A 21,825-nucleotide genomic window follows, 5' to 3' on the forward strand; every position below is an offset into this window, starting at 1 on the left:
GCTGATGTCTGACATCACTCGTTTTTAAAATTGTTGCCATGAGAGGTTTCACCCAGAAATATGATGAGACCTTCCTCAAACAATTTTCCTGAACCTGTCAACCAAAAAAATGAGAAGAATATTCAAAAAGTGGAAGGAATAGAGATTGATAAATTGTTGTGACGCTGCAAAAATTACTCATTCATGCAATTACAAATTCCTCATTAACTCTTTCTTGAAGATATTGTGATGAGAAGTATAAACATAAAAAGACTGCTTCAGTGATACTGCCAACATCCATTCCACCTAACCATTACCTGCACCACAGTTCCACAATTAAGTTACAATAACAAAACTGATTCAGATAAACAATAAACTAGGATTATAGACAGCAATCAATCAATTGCACAAGAAAATGTACAAGCAAAGCTTATGAAATGTTTAGAGTGAGATTGTGTTAAAATATTGTAGCAGTCAAGTTACTATCATTTGTATAGCAACATGTAGATAACCAAAGTAGACACACACACACACACACACACACACACACACACACACACACACACACGCACGCAAGCAAGCAAGTGCGCGATCGTATATTGTAGTGGGAATGTTTGGACGAGGATGGAAACTGTCAGGATGCGCCATATTAAAACTTGTCCGAATTTCCCAAGTGATTTATTTTTTCCAGCTACAGAGCCTCGTTCCTCTCAGTCTGCGTCACTGGGTCCTACAATGCTGAGGACACAACTTCGCTACCTGCGAAAAGGCTCGGCGTGCAATGGCTGCCTCAGCAACTCATACAACACCCTGCTGTGTGTCGGCCTTGTACAGCTGCGGAGTTGTGACGGGGTCACGATACGTCTGCAGTCGACTCAGCACTCTCCGTCCCTGTTGCCTCAGAGCCGCTCGCAGGGCGGCCCGCTGTGTACTTCTTTGCCGGTGTCGCTGAGGTCGCGGCGCCAACAGGCGCCCGTGATCAGGCGTCTGAATCTGTGGCCCTCGCCTCGAGATGCCTGCAGCGTGTGCTGGGAGCCAACAAGGCTGCTCGCAGTATCGAACCGTGGCGTGGCCCGCCGCTGGCTGGCTGTGCTGCGTTGGCATCAGAGGGTCAAACTAGTGACCCACCGGGGACTGGAACATTGGTACCTCATCTGCTGCTGCGTGTAGCCGGTGCCTATTTATATGCGGCTGTGCGTCTCTGCTTTGCTAATGCGCCGCTCCGAGTCATGTACTCATAACACCTAGGTAGGCCAGTGGGCCCCTTCTGCCTGTAATTGGGCCATGCACACCGCTGCGTTTACTCATTCCAGCCATGTGGCCTCCATTCTACTTCACAGCCGCTGGTAGTTAACTTACTGTTAACAGGACCGCGCCTGGCTGTAGCTTTTGCACGCCAAAATATTGCACCGAAGCTAACCTTTTCCCATCTTAAATGGTGGTGCCGCTACATTATTCCCCCCTTCAGAAAGAAACGGGCCCTGCGTCGACCTTAATCTTAAACTTGTTTGGGTCAGCACGTAAATATGAAGTATTTACTACTTCTATGAGAAAACTTAGATGTGGTCTAAGCGTCTTAAAACACGTGACATGAGACACAACGTAAATATTCCTTACTGGATGACCACTCATTTAATACTCGCTCAACCCCTTACCTACCCGTCTTCCGCCCAGGGTATCCAATTCGTGGTGATATGTACTACAGTCGGTTCCCTCTTGGAATTGAGTCTCTGCCTGATCAGAATGAAACCAACACACAACAATGTTAAGGCTGCGATGTTACTTGGCACAGAGGTGCTGAAAACAATCGTTGCTTGTCGTTGCTTTTCCCTATATTGAGCGACATGCTGCACAAGGTGCTTGGCTGATATGCGCCCCTCTTGCTCTGAAATGACAGGTTTACAGATCTCAACAGACCTGACTCCCGAGTTTGATTTAACAAGGTCAGATTCTGCCTTCACAAAACTCTTCAGTTGCTTCTGGCCAGTACAGCTGTGGCTGTGTAACATTCAATTGCGTGACTCCTGGAATTGATGCTGGCAGATGAAAGGTTAGTACTATTATGTTACACTTCGGTCCACTGATTACAATTCCGCTCCCCTCGAGCTCTATACGTTTCGCTTTCACAAATACTCCCTGCTCAAAACAACTTGCTACTACTACTATTAATTTTTCGTAGGTGGAGAAGATCCAATGCATCCTGACCCATTGCGAGCTCAATTTTGGCTCCACGATGTCCCTTGGACAGTCTATTTCTTCCCTCCTGGCTAAAAATAACTGCACCATGCATGTTTCTGGATTGGTGCTTATCACCTTCCCTCTATGGCAGCTCTAACCGCGCGGCCCAATTTTCTCGAAACACTTGCAGTCCTTATAAAAACCTAGCACTCTTATCCTAATTTATAAGTCTGTAAACACAAGCCACAGTAAAACTTTTAAAATATAATTGACAGTCGTAAAACTTGCAAATCACAGTTGCAGCGTGCTGAACGCGTTTTGAAACGTTTGTTTCTGATACAAAATACGAATCCAACGAATTGGGGACTCCCCCAATGCTCTTTGTTATATGAACTAATTCCGCCAAACTTATGAAAGTGACGTGGCCATAGAATAAATTAATACCTGTACCAGTAAGGGTGCACTCACAATGCAGAGTTTTTGAAGCACATTGCATTAAAAAAGCTGCTCTTGCTGTGCCGTCCTCTGGTTAAGCTCACCACTATAAAATTTGTTGTTATTCGATAATAATTTGAAATGCGTTCTGAAATTTACTGAAATATGAAGATGTCATATAAAAGAACAACCGATACGGGGCTCCCAGGCAGTTGCCTACGTTGCCTGATGGATAATCCGATCCTGGCTATGGTCTTGTATTTCTCCTCCATTTTCTTTCAAAATCCCTCCTGGTACTTCTTAATCGCCTTTTCCCCCTCTTCCTTCTTTCTCTCTCTTTCTTCAGCTCCATCCATGAGTGATTATATAGCATACTCATTATTTTCTCTAAGCCAAACGTTGCATCTACCACCGGTGTGGGCACCTTTGCTCGCTGATGGACTTGCGCTGTCGCATTCTTTGCGGTGTGTCAGTCTCATCAGCCATTTCGTGTTGACTAACGTCTGCTGGGGCTAACTGCTCTGCTGGTGTATCCAATCTCATTAACACCACACATTCAACTCGCCTGGCACTATGACGTTCCGTGTGCTGAATACACTCTTGCCGTGTTTACAAATATCACACAAAATCATTCAAGCAACAAGTAATTTACCTGTGGACAAGGTTCACAGGTTGCAAGGAAATTTAAATTAGTGCACTATAGCTGATCAGTTGTGTACTTCAGTTCACTATTCTGTGGAAAAGAAATTTAGCTGACCGCCAATCAAAGAAAATAAGTTCGCGTCTCTTACCGCGATAGGAAAGGAATGGCAGGGACACCAAATATGCCAGAAGTGCGGTGTATTCAGAAATATAAGTGGGGTGTATTCAGAAATATAAGTGGGGTGTATTCAGAAATACAGCTGGCAACTTGCTACAAACCTCCGTGGGTAGGCAAATAAATTCAGTTACCAGTACTACCATTGCAGGTCAGAAAGGGGTAACATATAACCATAAAACAATAAGAATGACTATCAAAATAACTGCGACGCTTGCAGGAAACGTTAACTTAAATGCCGATTTCATTATGGGGCCGCACCTAAGTGTTTATGGTTGGAGGGCATTGGCAGTTTAATTGTACGGTGGTATAAACCCTTGAATCATAAAATTTGATGTGCTAACAGTATACATTTGTAAATCCAAGAATAACGTATAACAAATATATTATTTTAGACATTGACTTTATAACACAAACCAAAATACTTCCGTTCTACTTTACAGTACGGAATCATATTTTGGAGGAACTCACCTGGAGGTAGATATATTTTCAAAGTGCAAAAAAAGGCAATACGCAGAATATGTAAACTAAGACATAACGAATCATGCAGACAACATTTCAAAACAAATGACATTATGACACTGCCCTCTGCTTACATTTATAATATCGTTTCATTTGTCAAGTCATACCTGTTAAACAATGACTGCACACTAAAATTCAATGCAGATATTCATAACTATGCAACAAGGCAGCAATCTGACCTACATATGATTCAGTCCAGAACTACCTGCTACCAAAAAAAGTGTTTTAAATGTTGGGATACAAATGTATAATAATTTACCAAATGAAATCAAAGCAACAAAGAACCCAAGAGCCTTCACACATAAGTTAAAAAAATATCTCTTAGACCATTGCTTTTATGCAGTTGAGCATTTTTTTAAAGGGGTTAAAATTGTAAACAATTTTATGATAAATGTTAAATTAGGTCTGAAAATTATATACTGTGCATGCCTATGAAATATACTGGATTATTATATACTGTGCATGTCTATGAAATACACTGGACTACTTTACTATTACATTCGTATTGGCTGTTTGTATTTTACCATACAACATTTGTATTTACTGTTTTGTTAAAGATAGCTAACGTCCTCATTACAAAATAATGTAAAATCAATTTATTAAAAATTACTTGCAAATATGTTTTCTTGACTTTTCCAAGATCATATGTACAATCTTACAATTCTATGATTTGTATTAACTGTTTTGTTTAAGATAGATAATTTCCTTGCTACAAAATAATGTAAAAATCAATTTGTAAAAATTACTTGTAAATATCATATGTACAGCTGTACAATACTATGATTGCCTGGATCAATAAAAATACAATACAATACAATACAATACAAAGACCAAATTATTCAGGAAGACAAACTGGAGTCGCCACCAGTGTATTGCTGGACAGTAGAAATTTTCCATTACTGTCAGACTTAGCAGTTTAATTCAACCATAGTTTCTCTTGAATACACGACATCACTATGGAAATAAGAAGAAGGATATATCATATCACCATGATGTCAAAGAAATTACCCATTATTTCAGAGGTGATACATGTGTGGTGCTAAGTTTTCCCCGAGTTTTACATGTCAGAAAAAGAAAGCAGTATATAAAAAATTCCATGAAGCGAACATTACAGTAAGAGATTGGCTTAAGTTATATAATAGACATGAAACGCTCTCCCCTCAAACAGCTGAAATTCTTGTCACCGATCAACTGCATTGCAGTGCGGGCTTACCATGTCTGTAATGAATCTGTGCGATGTCTCTGTATGCTTTGCTGCTGCGAGCGTTAGTGCTGGCTGGTGTAAGGCACGGTGTTGTGGTTGTGGCTATGGGATGCAGCCATCTTCTGATATGCAATCTTGAGAAATTTATCTAAGTCCCACGAACTGCTAAATCAAACTTTGATGACTTGACATAAGACCGAAGTCACAATGGTCCTGAGAGTAGCGCGCTGCGTGGAGTCTCCAGCAGTCTGTCCATTCAGAAAAACACTCCTCGCTTCCCTTTAACCATTCGTGGCTCCGATAGGTGCACCTTGTAGCGCCAGTCACCGAGAAGACCTAACTGTCCCTGCAATGAGGTGACCGGAATCGAGCCCACTGTTTCCTATCAACATACCAGAAAGCCAATCTGAAATGTCGTTATGCAGCTTGCAAAGGCCCAAAACTACATTCTCACACCAAGGCAAGTATACTGGGTTTTCTATGAATTTAGGTATTTTTAGATTGTTTTTACTATGGAACACTGAAGTGGAAATTTTCTCAGGGTCAGCTGCGACAACATATCAGTATTTTGGAATGTTGTCCAGGAACCGGACGAAACAGAAGTTTCAGCAAGTGGTCACCCAGAACCCCTGTAGCAGGTTAGGAATTCAAGAGGTTTTCACCCCTCCGTATTCTGTAGCTTTCTATTCTGAATTGCGTGAACAGGACACTGAGGTCGCTCTTCTAGCAAACCCTTTCCCTTTTGTCCTACCAGAGCCCTTGGTTAGGTTGGCTGGGCCATACTTATGTTTACTCCTGTGGTGTCACTGCCAGACACCACACTTGCTAGGTGGTAGCCTTTAAATCGGCCGCGGTCCGTTAGTATGCGTCGGACCCGCGTGTCGCCACTATCATTGATTGCAGACCGAGCGCCGCCACACGGCTGGTCTAGTCGAGAGAGACTTCCTAGCACTCGCCCCAGTTGTACAGCCGACTTTGCTAGCGATGCTTCACTGACAACATACGCTCTCATTTGCAGAGACGTCATTTTAGCATAGCCTTCAGATACGTCATTTGCTACGACCTAGCAAGGCGCCATATTCAGTTACTATTGATATTGTGAATCATGTACCGTCAAGAGCGACGTTCATCATTAATGGATTAAAGTTAAGTATCAAACTAATTACGTCGGCTTTCTGAATTCTAATTCCTTATCATGTTCCAGACCTCACGTCAGTATAGTTCTTCCCTCCTCACGACAGCCTGCGTGAGTTAAAACGAGTGCATTTCGGCCTCCTCTGGTAACACGGTGTTGGCTCTTCTGCCAACACAACTCCCGCTAGAACAGAAAACTGTTTCTGAATCATCACTATTGTGCTTGCTCTGACGGAAGGCTGTCGCTTCCCGACAGCCGAAGGCAATAAGATAGAGAAGGTATTGTAAACTCAGGTAACGACAGTATCAGAACTGAACTGAAATATGGTGCACTGTTGCCCCTGACAATTTACGCATTTAAATGCGACAACAAATTGATCAAGGAAAGCATATATTACCTAAATCGAAAGAGAAAACGACAGTGGTGGGCAAGATGTATGCAAACCATTATTTAAATAAAAATAAAAATGTGAGAGGACAGCCTGGCACAAGCTGACGTCTGACAAACTCCAGACTGTGAAATGTAGGAGGGTCAGTTTTGACAGCAGTGCTGTAAAATAGGAGGAAGGGTGAGCCAGAGATGTGTGACACTGACAATGTCTTCACGCTACAATCTGCAGTATGAGGACTCTCACAGTTGTACAAAAAAGATGGGTTTACGAAATGTTTAGTGTGCGACAAGGCATTAAACACTTCTAGAAAGTTCCATATACGAAGGTACTTCCATGCTCTTGTAAATGGGAAAAAGAGCTCAAAGATCGATTGTACAAGGATTGATAATGCCTGATTAAGAAAATGAGAAATACGTATCTACTTAATAATCAAATAATGTGCAAGTATTACACTTGCGACAATAATATGAAAAGGATAGACTGCTACTTACCAAATAGCGGAGATGTTGACTCGCAGACAGGCAAAACGAAAAGACTGCTAAACACATAAGCTTTAGGCCAGAAGGGCTTCTTCTGAAAGAGACAAAACGGGGGCTCGCGCACATGCCCACACACACACATTCATGCAAATGCAGCTCACATGAAAATGACCACTATCTCTGGCTGCAGGCAACTGCACATAATGGGTGAAGCAGTCTGGGTGGTGGGGCAAGGAAGAGGCTGGGAAGGGAGGGGGTAGCACGGTAGAGGTGAGGTATGGTAAACTGCAGCTTGTAGGAGTATATAGGGACGAGGTGGGGAGACGGTAGGGAAGCTGGGTGCAGTCAGGAGGTTAGACACAGTGCATGGGGTGGGGCGGAGGAGCAGAAAAGAAGTAAAAAGGCTGTGGGTGCACTTTTGGAGTGGAAGGGTATATAGTGCTGGGCTGGCAACAGGTAATGGGAAAGCTGGATTAAGGACAATGACTAATGAAAGTTGAGGCCAAGAGGGTTACAGGAATGTAGGATATATCACAGGCTGGATTACCATCTGCACGATTCAGAAAAGCTGGTGTTGGTAAGAAGGACCAGACTAGAACAGGCTGTGAAACAGTCATTAAAATGAAGAACGTTGTGTTGGGCACTGTGCACAGCAACTGGATGGTCCTGTTGTTTCATGGCAACAGTTTATTGGTGGCCATTCATGCGGACAAATAGCTTGTTGGTTGCCATACCCACATAGAATGAAGCATAGTGGTTGCAGCTTAGCTTGTAGATTACATGACTGGTTTCACAGGTAGACCTGCCTTTGATGGGATAGATAACACTTGTGACTAGACTGGAGTAGGTTGGTAGTGGGAGAGTGTATGGGACAAGTCTTGCATCTAGGTCTATTATAGGGATATGAGCCATGAGGCAAGAGGTTGGGAGAAGGGGTCGTGTAAGGATGAACAAGGATATAGTGTAAATTCGCTGGGTGGCAGAATACAACCAAGGGGGGGGGGGGGGGGAGGGGGGTTGGGAAGGATAATGGGTAGGGCAGTCCTCATTTCAGAGAGGTAGTCGAAACCCTAGCGAAGAATGCGATTCAGTTGCACAAGTCCTGGATGGACTGCTCCTCTGTGGTCAGATGATGGGACTTAGGGAGATGGTGGGTAACTGGGGAGATAAGACATGGGAGATCTGTTTCTGTACAAGGTTGAGAGGGTAATTAAGCTCTCTGAAGGCCTCTGTGAGACCACTGGTATATTTTGAGAGGGACTGAATGTCACTACAGATGTGACAGCCACAGGTGGTTAGGCTGTATGCATGGGACTTCTTGGTAAGACTGTTTTCCTTTGTTACAATTTTTAACGCTACCATACTCAGTGTCCATCCTCTCCTCTCTCTTCTTTCCTGGGTTCTACATGTTGCTTTCCAAACCACACTGCACCCTCTTGCTTATGAGCCACAGTGTATCAACTGTCTCGTCCACACCCAACACATGGTTATAAGACCATGCTGATTGTTGGTGCAGCATCTCATGTACCACATTACTCCTGTAGATATCATTATCCCTCGACCATTAAGCTGATCACTCTCCTGCATTACTCCCATATATTTACCATACCTTCCTGCGTCACATGAACTTGTGCCTCTTCCTACCAACCCCTCTCCAATACTCACTCTCTTTCTCCTGTCTTGCCAGTTCACACACACTAATGTCACCTTATTTACACACATCTGCTGTCCCACTTTTACATACATATCCACTCACAGACCTGCAACCAACATCGCAATCTTATTATTTATTTTTATCTTTGATCCCATTGTGTTTTCACGACGATTTCAGACCTCCCTCAGGTTTCATCTTCTTTCCCCATTCTTCATCCACTCCATCATCTTCGTGATTTTTCCCACATTTCTTTTGGTGTATTTTTGAGAATTTTTGCACGTATTTCTACGTTAGTTACGTACTTTTGAGCGTTTTAATCCTCAACCATGGATCCTTGCTCCTTCCAAATACATCAATACAGAAAATTTTTCTTATCCCTAGCCAGAACCCTAACCCACATATTATTCTTGCATTGCTTTTTGGCTCATTGAATCCCCCCATATGGCCTTACCATCAAATTACCCATCTCCAGCTGCAATCCCACCTTTCTCAACTATGTCCATTTGTTCAGATTCTGCCAGTCTTTAACCTTCACCAACATTGTCCCACAAAACCATGTTTATTAGGCCCAAACCTCCTTCAAGTACCTGCTCTCCAACTCCCCTGTTGTGTAACCGCAAAATCCTGGATTTCATCTCACATGCTGAAATTCTTGCTCTCCAGGAACTAGGGCAGCATGCACAACGCCAACCCAAAAAAAATCTCCACTCTGTTCACTTCCCATTCCCACCTATTCCAGTCTCCAGACCTCCACCACATCCCCTCTTAGATGACAAATCCTGCCCCACAGACATAATACATTTACCCTACCCTCAAAAACTTCCTCCCACCACCATACATAGACCAGAACCTAAACAGACTCAAAACACAGTCAAGAGTCTTCCCTACTGTACAGTTAGGGACTTCTGCAACCAATGTAAACTTATGCGGATGCTAACGTCCCGCTTCTGGTCACCAATTGTAAAAGAGTTCATGCCGGGATGGGGGCATATAATTGTTACATCCCACACCTGACTCCAAATGTAAAAGAGTACGTGATATGGGGCTGGGGGGAGAAACTTTTGACACCAATGTTCATGTATAAAATGGCACGGAAGGGGGAAGAAGGTTGTTAAATATGCCTCGTGGCGGCAGTGTGCAAGAGGTCGAGCGGTCAGGATTTGATAGTGGGCATCCAGGGCTGCCGTTAAATGACAAAACAGGGAATTAAGTACAATAAAGAGGATATATTTCAATATACGGAGTACAAAAGGCGGGCCTAGGGTCGGAAGTTGGCGGGTTTAGGCCAGTCTACGAGGTCGAACAACTAATTAAAATGGGGAACGGAAGGGGAAGCGGTTCATGTTAACTTACGTTGGTGGCCGGTCGTGAAAAGCAGAGGCACATGCCCTGCCTTCCAAAAAGACGTCTGTTCTGCTCGAGGTCTGGATTACAAGAGAGAGAAGCATATGTGTTCCTCACTGCAGGACACTCCGGCGTCCACACACGTAATCGGTATCCCGCGCAAGCTATTGGCTAAAATCAATGGTGGCATGAATTCGCTAGCAGTTTCAGCAGGGGGCTCAGGGAGTCTCCTGTCAGCTGCTTTAACGGGGCAGAACTGCCTCGGTTTTGAAAGACAAGCGACTTGTTTCACGTAGACACGGCGTGAATTACTCTGGGAGAAAACTTGAAAGATTCCACTGGGCCTTTGAAATAAATTTCTTAAACCAATTCACTAAAATATTCCATGACTGGCTGCCATCCTGTACATTCCTTCCCCCTTCCAGAGAAGTGGAAACAAACATTGTTTACAAAAGGGCGTCGGTCACTCCCCAGAAAGACGGTTTGCAGTAATAGGGGCCTTAATACTATGGGAGGGATGTGTTGCAATTGTTCTCATTTTTACATGAGTTAAGAAAATAATAAAATATTAACTGTTCAGATTTTGTGCAGAAATACAATGTCTCCTGTAATAACTGAAATCATTACTATAACAAAATGCAACGGACAATCCATGATTATAACAAAATATTTAATTCTATGGTAATCGAAGTATGTGGGTAAAATCATAATAAATCAGCTTAATGCAGTCGCTAAAATCTGATTTGGGTAAGAACTGGGTGAAGTACATTTAAAAAGAGCGATAACAAACGTAAAATTATGCTATATCCTCAATATATTAGTTACGGGTAATAGTTTGCACAAAGTTCCACAGGCTACAAAATATTAACACATTCCAGTAGAATGGAGAGTGCAGTTAGCAAGCAGAAGAGATGATGTTCCGTAAATCATATGAAAATCTTTAACCACATGAACTCATGTTACAATGCAAAGTACAAAGCCTTTTCGTATACTGGGAAAACACTGGAATTGAGGATGAAATCAGGGGACTGTCATATGGCATAAAATAGGCTCGTAAAACAAAGTTACAGGCATGGAGAACACAGAGGCAAAACTCTACATAAGGTAATTAAAAGGTGCATCCATAGTGACAAAACAACTAACAATATTCTCGTCCTATTCATAAAACTTCATATAAACGGAGGGGAAAGAATGCAGTGAGTTTTTAATCAGTCTACAAAATACGAAATGGAAATTACAAGCAGCAGGTATTTTCTGTGATTTGTCAAAGGCATTTGATTGTGTGAACCACAACATCCTCTAAATAAATTAGAATTGTATGGTGTCACGGGCAGTGCTGCAAAATGGTTCATGTTATACCTCACTAACAGGAAACAAAGGGTGTCAGTGCAAGGGACTACTGAATTAAGTCATCAGTCATCATCAGAATGGGAAGAAATTACATGTGGTGTCCCACAAGGATCCATCTTAGGGCCATTGCTTTTGCTTGTATACATTAATGATCTCTCATCAGTTACACTGCCAGAAGCAAAGTTCGTTTTGTTTGCAGATGACACAAGCATTGCAATAAATAGTATGTCGAGTGTAGTTCTAGAAAAATATGCTAATGATATTTTCATGGTTTGAAGGCAACTCACTGACATTAAACTTCGAAAAGACTCACTATATGCAATTCAGAACCTGTAAGAGGTTTCCACCCAGCATATGCATAAAGTATGAAGGAGAGCAGATAGAAGAGGTTGACAGTCTTAAAGTTCTGGGATTACAACTTCATAATAAATTCAGTTGGGAGGAGCACACCACAGAACTGCAGAAACGTCTTAACAAACCTGTATTTGCAATTCGAGTGTTGGCAGACATAGGCGACATAAAAATGAAAAAGCTTGCATACTTTGCCTACTTTCATTCCATAATGTCATATGGTAAAATATTTTGGGGTAACTCTTCAAGTCAAACAAAAGTTTTCAGAGTCCAAAAGCGTGTAATACGTATTATTTGTGGAGTAAATTCACGGACGTCCTGTAGAAACCTCTTCAAAGAACTGGGTATACTAACTACTGCCTCTCAGTATATTTACTCCTTAATGAAATTTGTCCTAAATAATATGTCTCTTTTTTCCAACAAACAGCTCAGTTCATACATACAATACCAGGAACAAACATGATCTGCGCAAGGACTTAAAAGCACTTACTTTAGTTCAAAAAGGGGTCCACTACTCAGGAACACTCATCTTCAGTAATTTGCCAGCAAACATAAAAAAATTAGTTACAAAGGAGCCTGAGAGACTTATTAGTGGCCAACTCCTTCTCCTCCATTGATGAATTTTTTAATAGGAACATGATTTATTGTATGTACCCATACTATTAGTATTGTTATTTCAGCTTAAAACAATTTGACATGTTCCACATACACGAGGATCTCCTCAGCACGGATCTATGGAACGAAAAACTAATGTAATCTGTAATCTTCACATCTAGAATGTTTTAAACAAACTTTCACTGACAGGAGAAGAGCACGTGGCTCGTCCAGCGGGGAAGTGTGACGTCGGCAAACTTTAATGGCCTTCTCTCTGAGACGTTACGCACGTCTTGCGGGAGGGGAAAGAGCGGGAGGTACGCGTGAGGGCACTGGCAGTAAAAACAGAGGAAGACAATGCTGGCTAACAACGGTCAAACACCGGTAATGATCCACACAGAGCCACACCAAATTTGTACATGAAGAGATCCTAACTGTTATAGGACAAAACAGCACAGTAAAAACGTTTAAAATCTCAGTTTAGATCGTTAGTACAATACTTGCATTCATTTTGAAACAGATATTGGACGACAGAGTGAAAAACGCTAAAGTAACAGGGTGAGCTACGAAAAAAAGGGCGCGAACTACTGCAGCATTGTACAATAAAAATTTTATTCATTTTGGTGGAAGTCTCTTGCTAACTAAATTTTCAGCACAATAGCGCGTTACTGCGCTTGGGCGATAACGTCACGTTATGGGTGCCAAACATCAACAAACTAGCGTTCATTTCAGCGGGAGCTTTAATCTTGTAACATCATGGATGTGTTTGTTTGAATAAACAAACGGGTGTCTCTCATTTCCTAAATACACGGCCGGGCACTGTATCCAAATGGTAGTAGTGTCAATTTCGAATATTAGTTACAAAAGTCAGATGAAAATTCGAAGTATCACAGTCTATTGAACAATAAAAGACAAATAGAATAGACACCGCAAGGAGGGGCTCCACATCCCAGGTCTGACAACAAAACGAAACGTCAACGACGTACATTTGTAAAGAGTAACATTGTAGAAAAACTTTTGTGAGGTACATTTGATGCATTCTTTCGAAAGGCAAAACAAAATCATTATCGATAAAGGAGATCTGAAAGTAAAATACAGTACAATACAAAAATTCTGCAACAAAGCTGAATATAAGGAAAATAGCTTAATATCATCAAATAAATACTTACACAATAGTTGGGAGAGGGTACCTTCAAACACTTAATACTCTCCGTACATGGTCACTCAAAACTTATACAATAAATGGCTTATAAATCAAATGAAGATTAGACTTAATTTATGACAGGCAAGAGAAGTAGTAGCGTTTGGGGTGTGACTGACTTATCGCAAGGCGACAGCTGTACCAGTCCACGTCATTGCGTCGTGTGGTCTCTGCTTATATTCAATGTTCACTGGGAACATAGGCCGTAGTTTAGACGACTAAAAAACATTGTCTCAGTTGGAAACTCGCTGCATGGTAAAGTGAATCTTGGCTAACCGTTTTGTTCTGACTTCGGGGTGATGGTATAAAACAGACCGTTTAACATCAGTTAAAACAACACACAGAGGACGTTTTGCCATCTAACCAATAACCCCAATAAAACAACCTCATACATCACTTCACATCAACAAAACTTCGCTGCCCTCTGGGGGGTAACATCCGAAAGTCATTTATCCTCTCTTATCATCTTACAGCGGTAGACCAGATCAATTCCGTTTCATCGTACTTCATGTCCGCCCCCGGTAGCTGAGTAATGCTGGCACGGTACCTCAGCGCGTTCGGTCAGAGAGCCGGTTGGGCTCTGTAATAAAAAATCTGAGTGGAAGGATCAACAAATGAACTTGAACGAATGTCATGTGGCGTCCGCAACGACCAAACACTACAATTAAAAAAAAAAAAAAAAAAAGGAAGTGGTCAGCGCGTCAGACTGTCAGTCCTAAGGGCCCGGGTTCGATTCCCGCCTGGGTCGGAGATTTTCTCCGCTCAGGGACTGGGTGTTGTGTTGTCCTAATAATAATAATCATCACCATCATCATATCATCCCCATCGACGCGCAAGTCGCCGAAGTGGCGTCAAATGGAAAGACTTGCACCAGGCGACCGGTCTACCCTACGGGAGGCCCTCGTCACACGCTATTATTATTATCGTACTTCATGCGTTGAGTTAACCAGTCAAGGGTCTATCACTTAAGGAAAACAGAAGGCATGGATAGAAACAGAATAAATGGTCAGGAAAGAGGATGCAGAGAGACGAGAAAGGAAAGAAAATGAAGGTAGAAAAAGTTCATGCCTGCCTTAGTGCACCAACGATTTCGGAATCCTTGCAGACGCGGTATGACGGCACAGGGTGTTACAGAGCCCTTAAAACGCGCTCACGTCTGTGGAGCAAGGCGAAGGAACCTATTTTCATCATAGGGTGAAGAAATGAGGCTGATAGGAAAGACGAAAGAAGAAAAGAGTTGATCATGACACAAAAATGAAACGGAAGAAAACGCCATGAACGGTTGGGAGACTCTGTGGTTGCCAAACACATCTACATCTACATGATTACTCTGCAATTCACGCCGGCCGCGGTGGTCTCGCGGTTCTAGGCGCGCAGTCCGGAACCGTGCGACTGCTACGGTCGCAGGTTCGAATCCTGCCTCGGGCATGGATGTGTGTGATGTCCTTAGGTTAGTTAGGTTTAAGTAGTTCTAAGTTCTAGGGGACTAATGACCACAGCAGTTGAGTCCCATAGTGCTCAGAGCCATTTGAACCATCTGCAATTCACATTTAAGTGCTTGGTGGAGGGTTCATCGAACCACAATCATACTACCCCCCTACCATTCCACTCCCGAACAGCGCGCGGTAAAAACGAACATCTAAACCTTTCTGTTCGAGCTCTGATTTCTCTTATTTTATTTTGATGCTTATTCCTACCTATGTAGGTTGGGCTCAACAAAATATTTTCGCATTTGTAAGAGAAAGCTGGTGACTGAAATTTCGTAAATAGATCTCGCCGCGACGAAAAACGTCTTTGTTTTAATGACTTCCATCACAACTCGCGTATCATATCTGCGACACTTTCTCCCCTATTACGTGATAATACAAAACGAGCTGCACTTTTTTGCACCCTTTCGATGTCCACCGTCAATCCTACCTGGTAATGATCCCACACCGCGCTGCAATATACTAACAGAGGACGAACGAGTGTAGTGTAAGCCGTATCTTTAGTGGACTTGTTGCGTCTTCTAAGTGCCCTGCCAATGAAACGCAACCTTTGGCTCGCCTTCCCCACAATATTATCTATGTGGTCTTTCCAACTGAATTTGTTCGTAATTTTAACACCCAGGTACTTAGTTGAATTGTCAGCCTTGAGAATTGTATTATTTATCGAGTAATCGAATTCCAACGGATTTATTTTGGAACTCATGTGGATCACCTCACACTTTTCGTTATTTAGCGTTAACTGCCACCTGCCACACCATACAGCAATCTTTTCTAAATCGCTTTGCAACTGATACTGGTCTTCGGATGACCTTACTAGACGGTAAATTACAGCATCATCTGCGAACAACCTAAGAGAACTTCTCAGATTGTCACCCAGGTCATTTATATAGATCAGGAACAGCAGAGGTCCTAGGACGCTTCCCTGGGGAACACCTGTTATCACTTCAGTTTTACTCTATGATTTGCCTTCTATTACTACGAACTGCGACCTTCCTGACCGGAAATCACGAATCCAGTCGCACAACTGAGACGATACCCCATAGACCCGCAGCTTGATTAGAGGTCATTGTGAGGAACGGTGTCAAAAGCTTTCCAGAAATCTAGAAATACGGAATCAACTTGAGATCCCCTGTCGATAGCGTCCATTACTTCGTGCGAATAAAGAGCTAGCTGCGTTGCACAAGAACGATGTTTTCTGTAACCATGCTGATTACATATCAATAGATCGTTCCCTTCGAGGTGATTCATAATGTTTGAATACAGTATATCCTAAAAAACCCTACTGCAAACCGACGTCAATGATATAGGTCTGTAGTTCGATGGATTACTCCTACTACCCTTCTTAAACACTAGTGCGACCTGCGCAATTTTCCAATCTGTAGGTACAGATCTATCGGTGAGCGAGCGGTTGTATATGATTGCTAAGTAGGAAGCTATTGTATCAGCGTCATCTGAAAGGAACCTAATCGGTATACAATCTGGACCTGAAGACTTGCCCGTATCAAGCGATCTGAGTTGCTTCGCAACCCCTAACGTATCTACTTCTAAGAAAGTCATGCTAGCAGCTGTTCGTGTTTCAAATTCTGGAATATTCCATTTGTCTTCCCTGGTGAAGTAATTTCGGAAAACTACGTTCAATAACTCCACTGTAGCGGCACAGTCATCGGTACCAGTAGCGTCGGCACTGCGCAGCGAAGGTACTGACTGCGTCTTGCCGCTTGTTTACTTTACATACGACCAGAATTTCTTCCGATTTTCTACCAAATTTCCAGACAATGTTTCATTGTGGAACCTATTAAAGGCATCTCGCGTTGAAGTCCGTGCCAAATTTCGCGCGTCTATAAATTTTAGCCAATCTTCGGGATTTCGCGTTCTTCTGAACTTCGCATGCTTTTTCCGTTGCCTCTACAACAGCGTTCGGACCTGTTTTGTGTACCATGGGGGATCAGTTCCATCTCTTACCAATTTATGAGGTATGAATCTCTCAATTGCTGTTGCTACTATATCTTTGAATTTGAGCCACATCTCGTCTACATTTGCATAGTCAGTTCGGAAGGAATGGAGATTGTCTCTTAGGGAGGCTTCTAGTGACACTTTATCGACTTTTTTAAATAAAATTATTTTGCGTTTGTTTCTGGTGGATTTGGAAGAAACGGTATTGAGCCTAGCTACAACGACCTTGTGATCACTAATCCCTGTATCAGTCATGATGCTCTCTATTAGTTCTGGATTGTTTGTGGCTAAGAGGTCAAGTGTGTTTTCGCAACCATTTACAATTCGCGTGGGTTCGTGGACTAACTGCTAGGAATAATTTTCGGAGAAAGCATTTAGAAGAATCTTGGAAGATGTTTTCTGCCTACCACCGGTTTTGAACAAGTATTTTTGCCAACATATTGAGGGAAGGTTGAAGTCCCCACCAACTATAACCGTATGAGTGGGGTATTTGTTTGTCACGATACTCAAATTTTCTCTGAACTGTTCAGCAACTATATCATCGGAGTCTGGGGGTCGGTAGAAGGAGCCAATTATTAACTTAGTTCGGCTGTTAAGTATAACCTCCACCCATACCAATTCGCACAGAGTATCTACTTCGATTTCACAACAAGATAAACCACTACTGACAGACACAAACACTCTACCACCAATTCTGCGTAATCTATCTTCCCTGAACACCGTCAGACTTCGTAAAAATTTCTGCAGAACTTATTTCAGGCTTTAGCCAGCTTTCTCTACCTATAACAATTTCAGCTTCTGATCTTTCTATTAGCGCTTGAAGCTCAGGGACTTTCGCAGCACAACTACAATAATTTACAACTGCAATTCCGACTGTTCCTTGATCCAAGCACGTCCTGTATTTGCCATGCACCCTTTGAGATTGCAGCCCAGCCCGTACTTTCCCGAGGCCTTCTAACCCAAAAAGCCGCCCAGTCCACGCCACACAGCCTCCACTACCCGTGTAGCAGCCAGCTGAGTGTAGTGAACTCCTGACCTATTCAGCGGAACCCGAAACCCCACCACCCTATGGCGCAAGTCAAGGAATCTGCAGCCAACACAGTCGCAAAATCGCCTGAGCTTCTGATTCAGAGCCTCCACCCAGCTCTGCACCAAAGGTCCGCAGTCGGTTCTGTCAACGATGCTGCAAATGGTGAGCTCTGCCTTCATCTCGTAAGCAAGACCGGCAGCTTTCACCAAATCTGGTAGCCGCTCGAATCCAGAGAGAATTTCCTCAGATCCAAAGCGACACACGTCATTAGTGCCGACATGTGCCACCACCTACAGCTAGCTGCACCGTGTGCTCTTCATGGCATTCGGAAGGACCCTTTCCATATCAGGAATGACTCCACCTCGAATGCACACAGAGTGTGCACTGTATTTCTTCCCCTCCTTAGCCGCCATATCCCTAAGGGGCCCCATTACGCGCTTAACATTGGAGCTCCCAACTACCAATAAGCCCACCCACTGCGATTGCCCAGACCTTGAAGGCTGAGAATCATCCTCTGAAACAGGGCAGGCAGCTGCATCTGGCTCAGCCAGAGACAGTACCGGGAACTTGTTTGTCAGACGCATCGGGGAGGCTTTCCGATCAGCCTCCGTGAACGTCTTTCGCTGCCTGCCACGCCTTGGAACGACCTCTCCATCAACCACAGATGAGGGCTCAGCCCCACTGCGGGCAGCAACCGGGGCAACCACAGCGGCAGACCGATCTGGGGACAGACGGGACGAGGTTGACATCCCCGTGATACCCAAGTCCGGCTCCCCACAGTGGTGCCCATTGGCAACAGCCTCAAGCTGCGTGACCGAAGTCAGCCCCGCCTGCAGCTGTGAGCGAAGGGATGCCAACTCAGCCCTTATCCGAGCACAGCAATCACAGTCCCTGTCCATTCTAATCGATGTTGAACAACAGTTACTGAAACACGAGTCCGTGCCTAGATAAGGCAAGGGAAACATGCAAAGAATGTGTGAACTAACCTGTACAAATGCCTAACGGCTGCGCTACAACCTGCCTGAATTTACGATTATAGTAACTAAAACTCGAAATTACACTTCCTGTACTAAACTATGTAACAAATAAGTGAGCTAGGAGTTTACGACTTGCTGCTGGCAGCTGCTTATCCAACGGCGGCAGGGAGCACACTGGCTGTGACCAACCGACACTGGCCGTTCAAAACAAAAACAGAAGACAAACGACTACGCGAATTTACACTACTCAGGTACTAAAACGCGATGCTGCAACTCTCAAATACTATAATACACCCGAAATTTATGAATTGAACAATGCAAGTACCCAAAAACACGCAAAGAAATTAAGAGTTACACTATGTAACAAATAAGTGAGCTAGGAGTATACGACTTGCTGCTGGCAGCTGCTTATCCAACGGCGGCAGGGAGCGGGAGGTAGCATACATTGTGCAAGCTGCACAACCCTGGAGATTAACTAAAAGCTATACAAAAAGAGTATTATAAAAACGTTCTCATCACAACAACTAAGCATGACATACTTCTTCACAACAGAGTTGTGTTTTTAAAATACACAGGCAGTAACTGTATTATGGATGCAAAATTTATGCTATAAAGGAGATCTAAAATTTCTTCTCTGAATAAATCGCTGCAAATGCTTCAGTGTATATATCAACACTCACAGTACAGAAGAGACGGTGGCGGCAGGGCGGCTGCCTGCACGGCGGCGGAAGTACGCGCCCGGGCGTTGATGCCAGGACCCAAACGGAGACGGCAGCGGGAAGCTGACCAGCGGCGAACGTTGGGCGGCGCCTGTGGGCAGCGCGGTGGCAGGTGGGCGACAACAGCGGAGCCCGCGACGCTGACGTCTGGGCTGGCTGCAAGCGTGAAACGCGACCAGACCGCACATCTCGGCGGACTGGCAATATCAGGGGCGACGGAGGTGGGTGGGCGGCAGCGGCAGGGGACCCGCGCCGGCCGTGAACAGCTGCAGCCACGGCAGCGGCTCGATGTCCGGCGTGCACGTGTTGGTGCTGCGCTCGGCGAGACGCAGGCAGACTTTGCCCCAGGCGCTGGTATGTGCGGACGCAGCGTCTGGCGTGACGTTGAGCCTACACGCTGCGGCACCCGGGCTCGGCTCGTAGAGGAGTAACAGCGCCGAATATTGACCGACCACACAATATCAAACATGAACCAGAATAAATGGCCACCTTGTGAACCGAACGGTGGGAGTGAACCCCACTTCTGACACCAATTGTACAGTTACGCTGAGTTTACGAGGGACTTCTGCAGCCAATGTAAAGTTATGCGGACGCTAACATCCCACTTCTGGTCACCAATTGTAAAAGAGTTCATGCCAGGAAGGGGGCATATAATTGTTACATCCCACTCCTGACACCAAATGTAAAAAGGTACGTGATTTGGGGATGGAGAGAGAGAAACTTCTGACATCAATATTAATGTATAAAATGGCACGGAAGGGAGAAGAAGGTTGTTAAATATGCCTCGTGGCGGCAGTGTGCAAGAGGTCGAGCGGTCAGGATTTGATAGTGGGCATCCAGGGCTGCCGTTAAATGACAAAACAGGGAATTAAGTACAATAAAGAGGATATATTTCAATATACGGAGTACAAAAGGCGGGCCTAGGGTCGGAAGTTGGCGGGTTTAGGCCAGTCTACGAGGTCGAACAACTAATTAAAATGGGGAACGGAAGGGGAAGCGGTTCATGTTAACTTACGTTGGTGGCCGGTCGTGAAAAGCAGAGGCACATGCCCTGCCTTCCAAAAAGACGTCTGTTCTGCTCGAGGTCTGGATTACAAGAGAGAGAAGCATATGTGTTCCTCACTGCAGGACACTCCGGCGTCCACACACGTAATCGGTATCCCGCGCAAGCTATTGGCTAAAATCAATGGCATGAATTCGCTAGCAGTTTCAGCAGGGGGCTCAGGGAGTCTCCTGTCAGCAGCTTTAACTGGACAGAAGTGCCTCGGTTTTGAAAGACAAGCGAGTTGTGTCTCGTAGACACAGTGTGAATTACTCTGGGAAAAAAGTTGTCAAGATTCCCCTGGGCATTTGAAGTAAATTTCTTAAACCAATTCCCTAAAATATTCCTTGACTGACTGCCATCCTGTACACTCCAAAAGCCTTAGCCCAACAGAAGTATCAGTCCTTTCTGAAAGCCTTACCTTTTCCCCACTCCCAAATTCATCAGACTGGACTTGTTAAAGGCCTTATTTCCTTCTTCCTGTCCCTATAGTGGAAACATTTTTTCGCCAATCAGTCTTAACCTAAGACTGAACCCTGCCCGACTCAGTTCGCTTTTCCTTCCAACCGTGATCCATCCCCACTGCCCCCACATCACCCCCTATTAACGTTCAAGAATTTGTTAACCTCAAATCTTGCCTCACCAACATTACTCAAATCCCTCAACATGCAACCTAATTTTACATCTGCAGAAAGGACTGCAATCGACCACTTAAAATTGATCCCAACCTTGTTATTTTACCTGCTGACAAAGTCTCCACCATGGTTGTTTTGAACTGCAAGGATTATGTGGCAGAAGGAGTCTTCCAGCTGTCAGAATCGCCCACCTACAAACCCTGCAACAGTGTCTCCATTCCAGAAATATAGCAGGATCTCCAATCTCTCCTAAAGTCTTAGGCGCACCCTAGAACCTCTCCCCAGGCTCTCTCTCGCCCCCTCCCTCTCTCCCTGTTTATGAATGAAACCATGCAGAGTGCCCCATTG

At 43.9% G+C, this 21,825-nt stretch overlaps 1 protein-coding gene across 2 annotated transcripts in view; it reads right to left on the bottom strand.

The window, feature by feature from the left end:
* The window catches only part of LOC126298642 (uncharacterized), a 35,262-nt gene extending 15,189 nt beyond the window's left edge, over window positions 1-20,073 (bottom strand). The window contains exons 1-2 of one of the 2 annotated variants that reach the window (XM_049990054.1): window positions 19,762-20,073; window positions 654-1,113 (exon numbers count right to left, since the gene is read on the bottom strand). In XM_049990054.1, the coding sequence (XP_049846011.1) occupies window positions 778-1,083 (306 nt within the window). In that variant the 5' untranslated portion in view covers window positions 1,084-1,113; window positions 19,762-20,073 and the 3' untranslated portion in view covers window positions 654-777. Of the gene's footprint in view, window positions 1-653; window positions 1,114-19,761 lie in introns of those variants that run through there. The other variant, XR_007552636.1, reaches the window with a different exon arrangement.
* Between the last annotated feature and the right edge of the window lie 1,752 nt (window positions 20,074-21,825).

Source organism: Schistocerca gregaria, chromosome X (genome assembly GCF_023897955.1).
Source record: "Schistocerca gregaria isolate iqSchGreg1 chromosome X, iqSchGreg1.2, whole genome shotgun sequence".
Classification (NCBI taxonomy): domain Eukaryota; kingdom Metazoa; phylum Arthropoda; class Insecta; order Orthoptera; family Acrididae; genus Schistocerca; species Schistocerca gregaria.